The sequence below is a fragment of the Podarcis tiliguerta genome (assembly GCF_965153285.1).
Source record: "Podarcis tiliguerta genome assembly, chromosome: 17".
Lineage (NCBI taxonomy): Eukaryota > Metazoa > Chordata > Lepidosauria > Squamata > Lacertidae > Podarcis > Podarcis tiliguerta.
Window position 1 is genome coordinate 33981996 of NC_139550.1, and position 17134 is coordinate 33999129.

The following is a 17134-nucleotide window of genomic DNA, read 5'->3' on the forward strand; positions in this document are numbered from 1 at the left end:
AGCTTTGTGAACAAGCATTTTGGTTTCCCTGTGAATGTCCCGGGAGAAAGCCGCATTCGCAGAGTTCAGGCGATGCTGGATTTCGCCATCAATGTTGGCCCTTGTGGAAAGATAACTGCCTAGGTAAGAGAAGCGATCAACATTTTCCAACATTACACCATTGAGTTGGATTTGTGGCGCTGCAGAGGGGTTATTTTGTACTTGTTGGTGCAGCACTTTGGTTCTTTGGATGTTGAGTGATAGGCCAAGCTTTTCATAAGCTTCTGCAAAGATATTTAGGATGGTTTGGAGGTCATCCTCTGAGTGTGTGCACAGTACGTTGTCATCAGCATACTGAAGCTCTATGATGGAAGTTACAGTAATTTTACTCTTTGCTTTCAGCCTGCTCAGACTGAAGAGCTTTCCATCTGTTCAATATATGATTTCTACTCCGGTGGGGAGTTTCCCTTTGACAAAGTGTAGGATCCTGGCAATGAAAATAATGAATAGAGCTAGGGCAATAACACAACCCTGTTTAACACCTGATCCCACTGTGAACGGTTCACTTTGAGAGCCATTGTTACCTGCAATTATTGCTGTCATATTATCATGGAGGAGCTGAATGATGTTTACAAATTTATCTGGGCAGCCAATTTTCAAAAGGATAGTCCACAGGGTATTTAACCCCTAGTGGCTTAGCAAAAAGGTATAAATCAAAATCAAACACGTGCTGGAAATGTAAATAAAAAGAAGGTACTTTGTCGTGGTCTTGTAAAAGAGCAAAAGCTTTCTGGGAAATGATTTATAATGAATTGAAGAAAATGTTTAAGATAACCTTTAGCAAAAAACCAGAAGGTTTTCTTCTAGGGATAGTAGGTACAGAGATACCAAAAGACCAAAAAAAAAACCCTGTTTATGTATGCTACAACTGTTTTTTTGCCCAGAGGTGGAAAGAATATGCAGCACCAACCAACGAAGATTGGCTGATTAAATTAATGGACTATGCCAAAAGGGCAAAACTAACAGGTGTCATAAGAAACCAAGAACGAAAAAAAAATCATTAAAGACTGGGGGAAATTTGTGGAATATCTGAAAAATTATTGTATGCAAGTAAGTTCATTAGCAGGGTTAAAGTAAAACAAGCAGTTAAACATATTATCCAGAGAAATTAAACCAGAACTTAAAAATGGATTAATGTGGAAAATGCAATATGAAAAACTAAAATATAAAAAAAACCACAAGAAGGGGGGGGGGAAGTCAAATATGCATGTGTATTGGAATTGTATGTGATCTGTGTCTTTGTGATTTGTATGTCTGTAAATTTTGGAAAACTAGAAAAATAATAAAAATAAAATCAAAATGAACTGCAGCTGCCATACTTTGCAAAAGCAGTAACAAGAACCAGTCAATTTTAGATTTCTGACCCATACAGTACATTAATTCTCAACAGCAGAACACAGGGGCAATACTTGAGAAGATGCAAGATATAGATCCCAGTACATAGAGCCAATAATAACATAAAGGTGGAAGAAGGAGATATAGTTTGACATGGATGTCTTCATAAAACACAGATTTCACAATGAATTCACATGCTAAAATCCAATTAAGCATTATTTTCTCCAGGGAAGGAAGATATCATCAACCTATCTGGGTGGCAAAGAGTAACATTACAAACATTCAGAGGGAAAATATTTAAGACACCTGCAAAATAGTGTTTGATGTATTTCTGGACAGCCAAAGGCCAAGTATGTATACAGTGGTACCTTGGTTCTCGAACGGCTTAGTTGTCAAACAAATTGGCTCCCAAACTGCACAAACCTGGAAGTGAGTGTTCCGGTGTTACAGAAATTACGGGGGGGGGGGGCACATCTTTAAAGTTGTTAAATGTTACAAATATTATGCATAAATGTATCCTTTCGACGTGACAGCTCAGGGAAGTTACCTAGCTTTAAATATCATATAAAATCAACTCCTTTGCCAGTTTCCTTCATTCCATCGCCAACTTGCTTCATTGGCCAAGGAGTTGGAAACCACTTGGTCCCCATCATAATCCCTCAAGCGGGAGGTCACATACTCACACAAAGGTAATCATAGGTGTCAATTGCTGGGCAAAGGCACTCCTCCGGACTTGCCCAGGTGGCAGACTATGCAAAACAAAGTTCTATTGCCCCTTTGAAGTAGGTGCTTAGAATGTACTTCCCAATACATATCCTGTATCCACCTGTTGCCCCAACACATTCCTCCTATATTAATCAGGATGTAGCAATGATGTAGTGATGATGCTTAATGACCTGTATGCTGGGATAAGATAGAAACTTTTAAAAGTCCTTGTGACCCCATCCTCGGGGTGCAAAATTCCTCTTTGAACCTGTTGCGCAATAAACTTTGGTCTACAGCTATTTGGTGGCTGGACTCCTTCCTTTACTCCGCCGACGAGCTGGGTGACTGAGCAGCCTCGCACCTAGATTTTTCCGTAACATCCGGATTGCGAACGTTTTTGGGAAGCCGAATGTCCGATGCAGCTTCCGCGGCTTCCAGTTGAGTGCAGGAAGCTCCTGCAGCCAATTGGAAGCGGCGCCTTGCTTTTCGAACAGTTTCAGGAGTCGAACTGGAATGGACTAAGTTTGAGAACCAAGGTACCACTGTATTTTATTTACAGTGGTGCCTCGCAAGACGAAAAGAATCCGTTCCATGAGTCTCTTCGTCTAGCGGTTTTTTCGTCTTGCGAAGCAAGCCCATTAGCGGATTAGCGGATTAGCGCTATTAGCGGTTTAGCGGCTATTAAAGGCTTAAGGGATTAGCGGATTAGCTGCTAAAAGGCTATTAGCAGCTTAGTGCCTTAGAAAAAGGGGGTGGGGAGCAAAAAAAACACCCCAGGAATTGCAAGACATTTTCGTCTTGCGAAGCAAGCCCATAGGAAATTCGTTCTGCAAAGCACCTCCAAAACGGAAAACCCTTTCGTCTAGCGGGTTTTCCGTCTTGCAAGGCATTCGTCTTGCGGGGCACCACTGTATTAAATTTATTAAATTTGTATCCTGCCCCTCTTCCCAAAGGAGCCCAAGCCGGCAAATGCATCAGGATGAGCGACCCTATACTCCTGAAGCGCCGGGCAAAAAATTCGCCGTGGGCTCCCAAAGGGCCTAGAACTTCTACAATATTGTTGGGATGCCAATACAGTAGTACCTCGGGTTACAGATGCTTCAGGTTACAGACGCTTCAGGTTACAGACTCCACTAACCCAGAAATAGTACCTTGCGTTAAGAACTTTGCTTCAGGATGAGAACATAAATTGCGTGGCGGCGGCAGAAGGCCCCATTAGCTAAAGTGGTGCTTCAGGTTAAGAACAGTTTCAGGTTAAGAACGGACCTCCAGAACGAATTACGTTCTTAACCCGAGGTACCACTGTAACTAATAAAAACTATCCTCACTTTTCAAAATATTCAGTACTTTGTTCATTTTCCCTTTATCTTACACTCTGGGTGAGTTTTGCAACCTGGGCAATGTGCCAACACCATTTGCACCATTCTGTTAAAGAGGCTACATTAGAACTGCACCACTTGCTGGGTACTTGAATTTTGGTATTTGATAGCAAGTTAACTCAAACTGGGATTCACCTATAGGGCTGCCATATGTCCGGAATTTCCCGGACATAGTCGGGATTCAGCCCTTATAAACAGCGTCCGGGCAGAAAATCACTTTTTAAAAAAATGTCTGCGAAAATCCAGATGTATGGCAAATTTCCTTTAAAATAGCTCAAAATGTTTTTAAAAAAAATGCAAAAAAGCTCAACAACTTTGGTCAGAATTAATAAAAGCTCAACAACCTTTGTGTTGGGATTTTCACTTTTTGAAATACGGCAACCCTACCTAACAAAGGTACAAACAACAAAATATAAGCTATTGGTATATGCACCAAAGCAGTGAAAGTGGAACTGTACAGAAAGAATGCGGGTAATTTCAAGACCACTGTAGAGCACTGGCAAGGCTGGGGTTCTTTTAAACTATAGTTTATATAATATTAAGCTAAAATACACAAGGCAAATACATAAATAAAACCTGACTGAGATATACGAACAAACTAAAACAACAATAAGCAGGGCTTTGTAGATTTTAAAAAAAAACCTATGAAAATAAATAAAATTTATTTCTTTGACAGGTAAACTGGCCTGGCAAACTAAGGCAGAGAAATGAACAAAGCAGTTTTTGAGGAAGTAGCTAAGCAGGTCTCTGGAGGCAAACAAGATGAGTCTTGCAGTTCTTTAAAAATTAACAGATCAACAGTGGTATTAGCTTTCTCTGTTGGCTCTGTGTGTGTGTGTGTGTGTGTGTGTGTACAAACAAATCCAAATGACAAGAAATGGGATTACACCAAAACATTAGGAAGAACTTTCTGGTGGTAGGAGCTGTTTGACAGTGGAACAGACTCCCACAAGACTTTCATTGGAGGTTTTTAAGCAGAGGTTGGATGGTCATCTGCCAAGGATGGGGGTTGGACTAGATGACCCTCAGGGTCCCTTCCAGCTCTACAAGTCTATGATTCTATCATTTACGGAGGTAGAAATTGTGGGTCCAAAAGGCCATCCATGTAAAGAGGCAGTGGCACATCCCTAGCATTTCTATACAGAACAATTCTTCAATCAACAAGGGATTTCACACAACTTCTCTTGGCATTCTAAAAAAATTGTGAGGGTTTTTTCTTTTTGTTTTTTTTAAAAAAGCAGATTAGGAGGCATTTCCACCATGTGGGTACACACTTCACTGGAAACCTGTTTCAAAATCTGGTAACCGATGAATCACTGTCAAGCTGGGAGGAGGTGCGAAGTCAATTTCCACAGGTGCACCATCTTATATCACATGTTGTTTTAAAAATGACATTAATCATCCACTGCCATTTTGAACAAGTTTTTGGTACTCTGGCAAACCCAAGTTCAACAAAACCATCATATCTGAATGATATGCACATGCGAGCCGTTTCCTTTTAATCTTTCAAACACAAGTGTGGGTGGCCGACTGTCATTTTCTAAAAGCTACTTGTGTGTACGCATTTTTGAGAAACTGACAAGCAGCTAAATAAATGCCCGCGAACAGTTCAAAAATGACATATCTATAGCATGGTAATCCTAATTAATTGGTTGGCATCCATCTGTCTCAGGAGACACTGGAAGAAGAGCGTGCCTTCAGGGATGAAGTCAACAAACTTGAGGAATCGCAGCACCTGCTGTGGCTGCACAAGCAGAAACAGGACCTCTTCAAAACCTGGTAAGTGACCAAGGAAAATGGATGCAGAAAGAGACAGGGCTCAGTTCCCCAATTTTCCTCTCTCTCTCTCTCTTTAGCGAACATAACAACATTGCCATTTCTTACAATGATATATAACCACAAGATTGGGGGGCGGGGTTAGCATAAGGAGCCCTTCAGCAAGTTAACACAACACTCAGTCTTTGCAATATTTATTTTAGGGAACTACTCCCACATATTCAGGCTCACTGCACCTGCTTTTCATTTTCTTTTTAACACAGCAACCTCTAAATGCATACAAATGAAACAAGTCTCAGATCCCAAACCGTTCGTTTCCCAAACCATGTGCCATTGTGCACCAATTGCGCCACTGAGGGAACTACTTTGGGCTGTGAGAAAGAGCATTACGTAAGGCGGCTCTGGTGGTTAGCCCCACTCACCCAAGAGGCTGCCTATTGTGTCTCGCCTTGCTTTAGGGATATAATGGGAATAAATAATTTCACCATGCTGGGCCCACCTCTTTCTAATCAAGCTGCAGCTGGGAGCAGGTTATTCCATTGTATCAAGTACAAATGGAATTGTCTAGGCCAGGGCTGGCCCACTCAGAAGGCATGCTGAGGCAGCTGTCTCAGGTGGCAGGTCTACAGGGGCAGCAGATCCCAATGTAGACCTTTATAGGCCAGCCTTTCTCTACCTGCTGCCCTCCAGCTGTTATACTGAAGGGAGCTGCAGTCCAGAACAGCTGGAGGGCACCCGGTTGGAAGAGGCTGGACTCGTCACACAGGAAATCCCCTTACACCAGGTCAGACTATTGGTCCATCTAGCCAAGTGTTATTCCCACTCTGGCGAGCAGCAGCCGACATCCTTCCCATTAGTGTCATACCTCATGTTACGTCCACTTCATGTTACGTTCTTTCAGGTTATGTCCCAAAGCAACCCGGAAGTACCGGAAAGGGTTACTTCTGGGTTTCGCCACATGAGCAGATGCGCAAAATCACGTCGTGCACATGCGCAGAAGTGGCAAATCGCAATCCAAGCGTGCACAGAGGTGTCGCTGCAGGTTGCATTCCTTTCATGTTGCGAACAGGCCTCTGGAACAGATCCCGTTCGCAACCAGAGGTACCACTGTACATCTATCTGATCATTTTAAGTGGAGGTCCCAGGGACTAAAACCTGGGCCTTTCTGCATCCAAGACATACGTCCAACCACTGTGCTTGCTGCCTTCCCCATTTGGTGCAGCAGAACTAGCTCACAGAGGCTGCCCCCTACCTCTCTGAAGGAGTCGCTATGTTGGGCTTGCCCCACTCCAGCCAGGAGGTGTGTCCAGAACAGTGACTCATGCAGAAATATAGGGAGAAGCCTTCTTTGAAGGCAAGTCATTCTTATTCTCTCTTAAAGGAAACCCTTTCCCATTTACATTTAGAAGAATGCATAAGGAGCTGAGGAGCAGGAGGGCCCCCCAAGCACAGCACACGAGGACCCCAAACGCACACAGCAAGGGGCGCTTTCTAAGGAAGTCCCTCTCAGCAGTACAACACATGTTGTTTTAAGCTGTTGGGTCACCCATCTGCTAAGGAGCAATGAAAGAGAAAACCCTACCACCCCATCATGACCAGAAGATTATCTGACTACCACAGCATCATGAGGAAGGGCAGTGGGGTGGAAAGCAGAGGGAGAAGGAGGAAGCACTGAAAACAAAGGCAGTCGTCAGGAGTGGGTGCCAGGAGCAGGTTAGTAATACTCACACAGCTTCAGTGAAGTTAACTTTTTATTCAAAGAAACTAGACAGCCCAGAAGGCCAGGCCTGCAGAGCACAGCAACTCTTCCAGGTAGAACTTGCCCCTATGTGAGGACTAAAGGTCCTTGCCTTCTCATAGTTGCCTAAGCTTCCCTGAGTCCTTCCCATGCAATCTGAGACTCTGTTGTATTACCTGTCATTGCTCCACCCTCTTCATACCTCTTCTGGTTCTGGGAGACCAGGGGGGAGGGGAAGCCCCCCAGACTTCTTCAGCAGCCTGCCTCATCTCTTCCTCTTAGCCCCTCTCCTCTACAGCCTCTGGTTCTGGGCTGCTCTCTGCCACAGCCTCTTCCTGCTCACTGATCCTTGTTGCCCTTTCAGTTTCTGACACCCTCTGCCCCCTCTTCTCCCTCTGGCCACTCATCGTCATCCAACCACCAATCCCCTGGGGTTTCATTGGGGGTTCCCCAGCTGGTGCCTCCCATCAACCCTCTGGATCCAGCCAGTTCATAAAAACAGTGACTACCTAAGAGAAAAAGTCAGCAGTGACTCAGATATGGAGTAAGTGCTCCCTGCTAGGCAGGAAGAGGGGTGTTTATGTAGCGAATGGTCTTCAAGAGAAGGCATGCTCACTGCCAGAGCCATGCTGAGGGACATCAGAGCAGCACCATCACTCTTGTGGTAAAAGCTGCACCTCTCACTGCTTTCACACGGCGATGCTCTCCGGAACCCAATTACACATGAGCGTTAGTAGCTTCTCTCTGCAGGCACCCTAATCTCACCCCACCTATAGCACACAAGGGAGGCTCTCTGAACACAGGGACACCACTGCTCCATTTCCGTGCTCCCTCTGCCAGTCCTAAACTACCCTCAGAACTGTGAACATGCAGAAGGTTACCTCTAAGATCAGTGAAAGAAAAGGCAGGCACACTTGAAATGTGGAACAGCAAGTGCAGGGTCTGAAGAAATGGGGATGCCGTTCAGCGGAGCTCAAAGCTCTTCTTAGCTACAGAGTTGTGGCAACATGATATGGCTAAAATTGGATGGAGTCAGGATTGGGACATGTATATTTCATTAACCTCCCCCCCCCCATCATAATGAAGACAGACCATACCTACTGTTTCAAGCCAGAGGTGGGCAGCTGCAGGAGAAAGATCTTTTTCAACAGTGGCCCAATTATGAAATGCTTTCTCCAGAAGGGCCTGCCTGGCACAAACACTGTCATATTTTTGGTGCCAGGCTGGGACTCATATTTACTTCAATGCATTTGGCTGTGGAGATTTTCCTTTTCTGGAGGGGTGGGCTTTCTTGGGTTTGTTGTTTTAATGATGAGTGTCGTGTTGTGCAGCTGTTTTAGCTTTTAGCTATTTAGTATGACTGCCTTTAATGGTAAAGGTAAAGGACCCCTGACAATTAAGTCCAGTCGCGGACGACTCTGGGGTTGCGGCACTCATCTTGCTTTACTGGCCGAGGGAGCCAACATTTGTCCGCAGACAGTTTTCTGGGTCACGTGGCCGGCATGACTAAGCTGCTTCTGGCAAAACCAGAGCAGTGCACAGAAACACCGTTTACCTCCCCGCCAGAGCGCTACCTATTTATCCACTTGCAGTTTGACATGCTTTCAAACTGCTAGGTTGGCAGGAGATGGGACCGAGCCACGGGAGCTCACCCCGTCGTGGGGATTCGAACCGCCAACCTTCCGATCGGCAAGCCCAAGAGGCTCAGTGGTTTACACTGCATGTATGACTGCCTTTACTCTATTTGAATTTTTACTGTATGTGTTCTGTATTATTTTTGCTGTATTAATAGAAGTTGCCTTGAGACCCTTGTGGTATAAAGCATTGTTGGCTTCCTTCTGTCTCAAGACAATGGAGTGCGCCTCCAGGGGTGAAGTCAAACCACTGTGTTAGGAAGCCAATGTGACCTTCCCGGCCACAAGTCTATGCAGTATGTATGGAGGGTTCCCAGAAGACAAGATGCCCCTCTCAGCCTCACTGATGTGGTCCAAAGGAAAGCAGAGCAATATAGAATAGAATAGAATCATAGAATCATAGAGTTGGAAGAGACCACAAGGGCCATCGAGTCCAACCCCCTGCCAAGCAGGAAACACCATCAGAGCACTCCTGACATATGGTTGTCAAGCCTCTGCTTAAAGACCTCCAAAGAAGGAGACTCCACCAATGTGTTCAGCACCAGCTTGGCTATCCATAAAAGAGGCTATCCAACCATCTTAGGGACCCGGGGCAAGGCAAGTAATTTGCGCCCCCCCCCCGCTGCACTGTCCCTCCCCCAGATAGTCCCTCGCTCTCTCTCCGCACCGCACCGCACGCCTGGCACCCTCCCCTCCACAGTGGGCGGCGACCCGGCGGCTCGGATCGGATTCGCACAGCCAGCACTGCAGTGAGAGAGAGTGAGTGAGCCAGGTAGGGGCAGAGAGCTGCGAGTGCGAGCGCCCCCCCCCCGATGTTGCACCCAGTGCGGCCGCCCCCCCTGCACCCCCACGCTACGCCACTGCACCCAGGGCAATGGCCCCCCTAGCACCCCCACAATACGCCACTTTGATGCCACAGCCCTCAAGTCTGCCCTCATCATGGGGTGCCTTCAAGCCTCTTTCTGCCTCCCCTCCCTCGCCACCAGCTCAGACGGCCACAGCTCGGTTAGAAGTGAGGGCTTGGGCTGGCGCGGGCCCCCTCTGTGCCCCATCTCCCAGGCACATACACACGTGCACCCTGGGTGCCAAGAACCTGCACTACAGTGGTACCTCAGGTTAAGTACTTAATTCGTTCCGGAGGTCCGTTCTTAACCTGAAACTGTTCTTAACCTGAAGCACCACTTTAGCTAATGGGGCCTCCTGCTGCCGCCACGCTGCCGGAGCACAATTGCTGTTCTCATCCTGAAGCAAAGTTCTTAACCTGAAGCACTATTTCTGTGTTAGCGGAGTGTGTAACCTGAAGCGTATGTAACCTGAAGCGTATGTAACCCAAGGGCTACCACTGTATATGGTTCGTTGAACCAACTACAGTAGTACCCCGGGTTATGAACTTAATTCATTCTGGAGGTCCGTTCTTAACCTGAAACTGTTCTTAACCTGAAGCACCACTTTAGCTAATGGGGCCTCATCCTGAAGCAAAGTTCTTAACACGAGGTACTATTTCTGGGTTAGCGGAGTCTGTAACCTGAAGCGTCTGTAACCCGAGGTACCACTGTATTGGCCTCATCTGTTTAGTCTGTCTGAGCCTGTCTTCTCACGCCGTGGAAGTCCCTAACTCATCAAGGGTTTGAGACCCTTTGGCAATCTTCACCTGGCTTAGCCGGCCAGTTGAAGCCCTTTCCCAGGGTATGGCCACTGTCACATGCTGACAGCTCCTAGGAGCCACAGGTAAGGGCTGAGTGCAGGATGGGGACCAAAGGTGGACAAATTACCCAGGGAGCACAATGCGTTCCCCACCAGAGGTACTAAAGGTAAAGGTAAAGGTACCCCTGCCCGTACGGGCCAGTCGTGTCCGACTCTGGGGTTGCGCGCCCATCTCGCTTAAGAGGCCGGGGGCCAGCGCTGTCCGAAGACACTTCCGGGTCATGTGGCCAGTGTGACAAGCTGCATCTGGCGAGCCAGCGCAGCACACGGAAACACCGTTTACCTTCCCGCTAGTAAGCGGTCCCTATTTATCTACTTGCACCCAGGGGTGCTTTCAAACTGCTAGGTTGGCAGGCGCTGGGACCGAGCAACGGGAGCGCACCCCACCACGGGGATTCGAACCGCCGACCTGAGGATCGGCAAGTCCTAGGCGCTGAGGTTTTACCCACAGTGCCACCCACGTCCCAGACCAGAGGTACTACCTAACACTAAATAAATTATCCTAACACTAAATAAAAGAATAATAACAATCACCACAGGCCTCTCTCATCCAATTCCCCACAGTGGCCAACAAGGCATGGAGAAGCATTGGCTTTTTGTCACTGGTCCGACTCTCCTACGAGTTACTTTTGGGTGCTGCATTCTCCTTCTACATCCTTGTAGAGTGTCTTCCTGGAAGCGTGTCAGCTGTTGGCAACAGTCCCATAGGAGTCAGTCAGGGGGGCTTTCTCCCACGCTGCTGCAACCCCCAGCCAGCTATGCTCCCAAATTTCCTCCCACCACAACACCAGATTTAGGGTGGTGCAGGCAGTTCTACTGCACAGGGTGCTGAGGTGAGGGCATCCAAAAATGAGAAGATCCAAAATGGAGAAGATCCATTGGGGGTGTGTGTGCCAATTTTTGGCATCACACAGGGTACCATATTCCAAAATATTACTAAAATCTGCCCCGCCCACTGTGTGTGTGTGTGTGTCCACCAATTGGGGACTTCCTGCGAATGGTCTGAAAGCAAAACAATAGTTACTACAGCAGAGAGAATGAGATACACGCTGCATTTGCAAGATAGCCAAATCCCAGCCTACACTTACTTGTGTCAAAGAGCCATCCTTGAAGGTGAGCCAGTCAATGCAATGCTAGGGTGCTGTAGCTGTTACTCTCAAACTAGGACTGGGGGAGAGCTGGGTTCACATCCCACTCAGCCATGGACATTACTGGGTAGTCTTGGGAAGATCACTCCCTCTCCCTCTCCTAACTCAGAGGGCTATTTAAGAGGAAAGTAGGAAGAGCCATGACTACCACCTGGGTGCCTTGGAAGATCGGCAAGATAAAAATGTTTTGCATGCAGCAGCTTTGCATGTGCTCACCCCCACAACTTGAGTACAGTGGTGCCTCACAAGACGAAATTAATTCGTTCTGTGAGTTTTTTCGTCTTGTGAATTTTTCGTCTTGCGAAGCACGGTTTCCCATAGGAAATGCATTGACGGTTTCCCATAGGAATGCATTGATGGTTTTAAGAAAAAGGCGCAAGACGTTTTCGTCTTGCGAAGCAAGCCCATAGGGAAATTCGTCTTGCGAAGCAACTCAAAAAACAAAAAACTCTTTCGTCTTGCGAGGCATTCGTCTTGCGAGGCATTCGTCTTGCGAGGTACCACTGTATTGTATTTGAACCATGGGCACCCTATCTGGCCTGGTCTGTCGCTCCAAGAGACTTAATGCAGAAAACCTAGCTATCAATAAGAAGTCCTGAGTTCAAATCTCACCTGTGCTATCAACACACTAGATGGCCTTCAGCAAGTCACACTAATATTGTTTGTTTGTTTGTTTGTTTGTTTGTTTAGGAGAGGGCTGCTTAAAGCTAATAATATTGGGCCTACCTCAACCTCGTTACTGTAAGAGTTACTGTATGCAAAGTGTCTAAAACGCTCCAGCACCGACATATCACATTAAAATATTATGATTAAGGATTACTAGCTTTATAATTACTACATGAAAATGGTTGCAAGTCATGAAGACTGTTGCTAAATTCAAGTTACATTTAGAAGAATGTAAGGCATACTATTTATATCGGCAGCTCCACAAATAATATCGAAGCCACAGTATAATTAAGGCGTAGGGGTGATATTTTCTTTGTAGCATCGTGAAAACAGTAGGCAAAAAACCCCACGTCAGTCAATACACTTCATCCACACTTGATCAAATGGTACAGGAGTGCCTTTTACCAGCTTCTCTCATTTCTGGACAGGAATAGCCTTATGCCTGTGACTAATTCACTGACTACCTCAAAGCTGGATTGCTGCAATGTGTTCTATTGTGGGGCTGCCTTTGGGGCTGATCTGGAACCTGCAGTAGCGACAAATGTGGTGCCTCGGCTACTCAATGGATTACATTATTGTACAGATATTATTACCCCACTCCTAAAGGAGCTGAATTGGCTGATCATTAGCTATCAGGCTAGGTTTAACTTCCTGGTTCTGGCTTAAAAAGGTAAAGGTAAAGGACCCCTGACAGTTAAGTCCAGTTGCAAATGACTCTGGGGTTGTGGCGCTCATCTCGCTTTACTGGCCGAGAGAGCCGAAGTTTGTCCGCAGACAGTTTTTCCGGATCATGTGGCTAGCATGACTAAGCCGCTTCTGGTGAAACCAGAGCAGCGCATGGAAAAAGGCTGCTAAGTTGGCAAAAGTTGGGACCAAGAAACGGGAGCTCACCCCGTCGAGGGGATTCGAACCGCCGACCTTCTGGTCAGCAAGCCCTAGGCTCAGTGATTTAGACCACAGCGCCACCCGCATCCCTTTGGTTCTGGCTTACAAAGCCCCAAACAGCTTGGGACCAGATTGACAGATTGCCTCCTCCCATACTGCCTTGTCTGATCAGCTGAGGCCTCTTGGTTGTAGAACATTGTGAAGAAGTGCATTTGGGGGTGATCAGGAATAGAGTCTTCTCTTGGTGGCTCTTGGTGGCATGTCCAGCTGGACACCAACACTGATGGTGTTTGGGTGCCTTCTGAAAATGCATTTGTGACCCTAAGATCTTTGCTGGTGTCTAGTTCCAGAAGTGGTTTTGTGTTGATTTGCCTTGGATAACTGCTGTGTTTTAGTTTTGAAAATATTAACTGTTTAATGTTGTAACCTGTTTGATGGATCATTGTACAGTATTATTTCTGCATATGAAAGGCAGTATACATACAAGCCCAAAGTATTGTAAGGACCATTGGTAAAAGAAGGAGGAAATGCTTAAACCTATCGCCTGGACAAATAAATTAAACAATGGTTGGCTTACATGTGCAGAAGCACAAACCATAGTCTGGATTTTGAACTCTGATTAGTGCAGAACATGGTTAGGCATGATGTCTGAAGAGATATAGCAAAAGATGTCTAGTGGACACCACTGAAAGATGGCACTTAGTTTCTAACAGTGCAAATTCCAGGACTGAGACTATCTGGAAACACTTTCAGACCCAGGAACCCTATGGCATAGTCCTGGGAATCTGTAGCTTTATGTCGGATGAAATTCTCTCTTCACATGGTCAGAAGCACTTTCATCACTTCTCACTTCATATGCTTCAGGACAGCCTGGGCATTGCATAAAGACACCGCAGATGGGCCTACATAAATTAATGAAACCCTACTCCAAGATTATATGAGTGATGGTGACTTTCTCTTCTCCATCAAGGAGACTGCAAAATGAGGTAGGGGAGGTTATAGATCACTGCATTATTAATTGAAATTATTATTAATTGTCATCGTCATCATCATCACTATTAGATTATCCACCCTTCACCGGAAACCCCCAGAATGGATTACAGCAAAATAAAATAAAATACAGAATAAAAACAGTTCAAAACAAAATACAAAATACAATCGCAAATAGAACTATGGAACTAGCTGTTCATATCCAGTCAACTTTTTGCTATTTCATATGTCTCTTAGCTTCCAATGTCTACCAATGTGAAATAAAGAGAAACAGATTTTCTCATTTATCACATTTATATCCTCACTTTCCTCCAAGGAACCAAAGATCCATTTTATCCTCAAAAGAATCCTGTGAGTTGGATTACACCAATGATGGCTGGCCCAAGGTTACCCAGCTAAGAAAACATCTGAATTTGCCTGGGTCACCCCAGTCCCAGCACTCTAACAGCAGCCTTTGCCAGCCTGGTGCCCTTCCAGATGTTTTGGATTACAACTCCCATCAGCCTTCAGCCAACATGCTGTGGTCCAAAACACCTGGAGAGCACAAAGTTGGAAAAGTCTGCACTACACTTTCTGCATCCTTCCAGGGACCCGCTGCAAATACAGCTCGGGAAATGGTAAATTTGGTTTCTTAGGAACAGATTGCTTACAAGAAATGATGGGCTTTGAAAGAGTTTTGTTTCCATTTTTAGAATGCCTCGCCTTCACTAAGCACATGGTCCAGCCACGGGGACTTCTGCTGTTTCGCTTTTCCCTTCCACATGAGCTGAGCATCCCCATAGCTTTCTCTCTCTTGTATCCTTCCTTGCTGCCCGGGACAGTATGCAGATGAATGGACTGCGCTACTCTCTGGGAACCTAGCATATGCATACATTCCCATGCCTCGATAATTCCAAACAATTTGTTTATATACCATAAACACATTTCAAGCTCTGTGAAATAAGAGGGACAAGGCTAAACAACTGTTAAAGTGAATTATTTTTAAAACATATAACTAGAAGTGTCTGGACATGTGGAGAGTTTGTTTGTTACCTCCACAGCTCATACTGCCTGCAAGGAGCCAAGAGAACTGTCTATTGATTCAATTTCCAAACAGATACCAGCCAGGCAGAACCTGCTTAGCCCAGAGTCCATGGGACTCTGGGTGGGTGCCCCATTCTGTGTCTCTCATCATATCCATACTACTCCAGTTGTTGAATCTCATTCATGTCACAGTCCTAATTCTTCTGTGCACACAATGTGTGCTATCAGCACACAATGCTTCACAGAGCATTTGTGGAACTTCTGGAGTAGCCAAGCAAAATCACTAATGTCAAAGGTGTAGTGGGTTGGCCTCCAGGGGCTTTCCCTAAAAATCTTCAGCAACTGGATGTTTCCATTGCAGTCTTTTGCTGTTCAACATTTCCTGACAACCAAAGTGGGAATGAAATGTAGCAATATAAGACACCTTGGCTTTGGAATGTTTTCACAATCAAAGGCTCACCCAGCCCCCACTCCAAGTCTTCCTGGACACTTTTTTGATCCCCCGCCCCCTCAACCTTTTTAGTGCTTGTGCATTGCTCTATTTCATTTGGGTGCTGTCATGCTCAAGCTGCAGTTTACTCTACATATTAAGGTTTATAAAATAATAAGGTTTGTAAAGCTGCCCTGTTCATGTACTTAAAGCATAGGGCAGAAATCTAAACAAGTTATTTAAGTAAACAAATGTAATAATTCTACCCCTATTTCTCCCTTGCTAGGGAGTGGTATTTAGAGTGGAACTTCCTCGGGGCAGGGACTGCTGCTTGTCATTTTTGCATGCTGCCAAACACTACATAAACGGACTCTAGCCTGACCCCACCGGGAAATTCTTATATTCCTACGACTGAGGTACAGCCTCGGTCTCTTCAGTCTGGCTTTGCCCCAAGGGATGGAGCAGGGGAAAAGGAGGCAGAAAAAGGAACCTTCCCCTAGATCTCATTTTCAGCAAAGCCAAGCGCCGCTGATCTTTCCCTGGCGCTGCCCAGGGACTCGCCTGACCCTACAGCCCACCCGGGGCAGGCGGCCCTCGGCTTCCCCGCTGGTCTTCGGCCATTCCGTCCCCCTTCCCACTCCTCCCCCTGCGACACCAGAAGATTTGCTCGGGTCTGGCGTGCGGGGAGCGCGGCCACCTCCGGCGGCGCCCCCCTGGCACCAAAGGAAAGCGCCGCTCGGTTGGCACCGAGCACACCTGCGCCCTGCAGGAAGGAACAAGCCCGGGCTGGGCTTCTGCCCGGAGGCTCCCCCGGGATGGCGGAGGAGAGAGCTGCCGCCCTGCCTCTGCCGCTCGTCGGCCGGCCGGCCTGCCTGCGTCGGCGGAGAGGGCGCGCGGATTGCGCGCCGCATCCCCGGCACCGCGGCAGGCTTGGCCAGGGCGGCGCGGGCTGCGCTTGGGAGAGGAGGGAGAAGGGACCCGCCGCGCGCCCTGATTTACCTGCAGCCGCCTCCGGCGTATGATCCCGGAGTCGTCCATCGCTGGCCGGCCCGAAGAGCTCGCCCCATGGGCGCCGCGCGCCTAGTGCCAGCCGAGCCGAGCGAGCGAGCGCGCCTCCCGTGCCGCCTTCCAGGCCGCGGCTGCGCTGCGCTGGGCCGGCGCTCAGGGCGGGGCTGGCCAGGTGGGCTGCGCGGAGGGGGCGCCTCGCCCGCCCGCCCCCCGACTGCGGCACAGCCCCGGCCTCTCGGCGGGCCTGGCGGGCGCCTGGCCTGGGACGCTTGGCCCGGGGCGCGCCGGGCGGATCCTCTCTCTGCGCCGGGGCAGCAACGCCGCGCCCCTGGGGCTCGCCGGCAGCATGCGCGCCCGAGGCTGCCGGAGCTGGAGCAGCGGCACAAGGAGGCGGCGAGGGCGGCGGCCGCCCCTCCCCGGCTCCCGCTCCTGTGCGCCGCGGGCGGGGCCGACGTGCGCTCCGGCTGCCACCGAGCCCGACCTGGCGGGGGCAGCGAGAGGATGCGGCGGCGCCCCCTCGCCGGCCAAGGCCAGCCTCCTTAACCCTTTCCCCTCGGCCGGCTGGGCGATCACACGGCGCCGCGCCTGCTCCAAGGCTGAGGGTGGGGGCGCAGCTGCAGCGCGCCGGGCTTTGACGCACTCCCCCGCCCTCGGGCCAAAGACCCTCACTGAGA

The 17134-nt window shown here is 47.9% G+C and overlaps 1 protein-coding gene across 2 annotated transcripts in view; it reads right to left on the reverse strand.

Annotated features, from left to right (window-relative positions):
- Positions 1-16574, reverse strand: part of MAST1 (microtubule associated serine/threonine kinase 1) — a 98317-nt gene extending 81743 nt beyond the window's left edge. For both annotated transcript variants that reach the window (XM_083419406.1, XM_083419404.1), the window contains exon 1: positions 16452-16574. In XM_083419406.1, coding sequence (XP_083275532.1) covers positions 16452-16490 — 39 coding nt within the window. In that variant the 5' untranslated portion in view covers positions 16491-16574. The remainder of the gene's footprint in view (positions 1-16451) is intronic.
- Between the last annotated feature and the right edge of the window lie 560 nt (positions 16575-17134).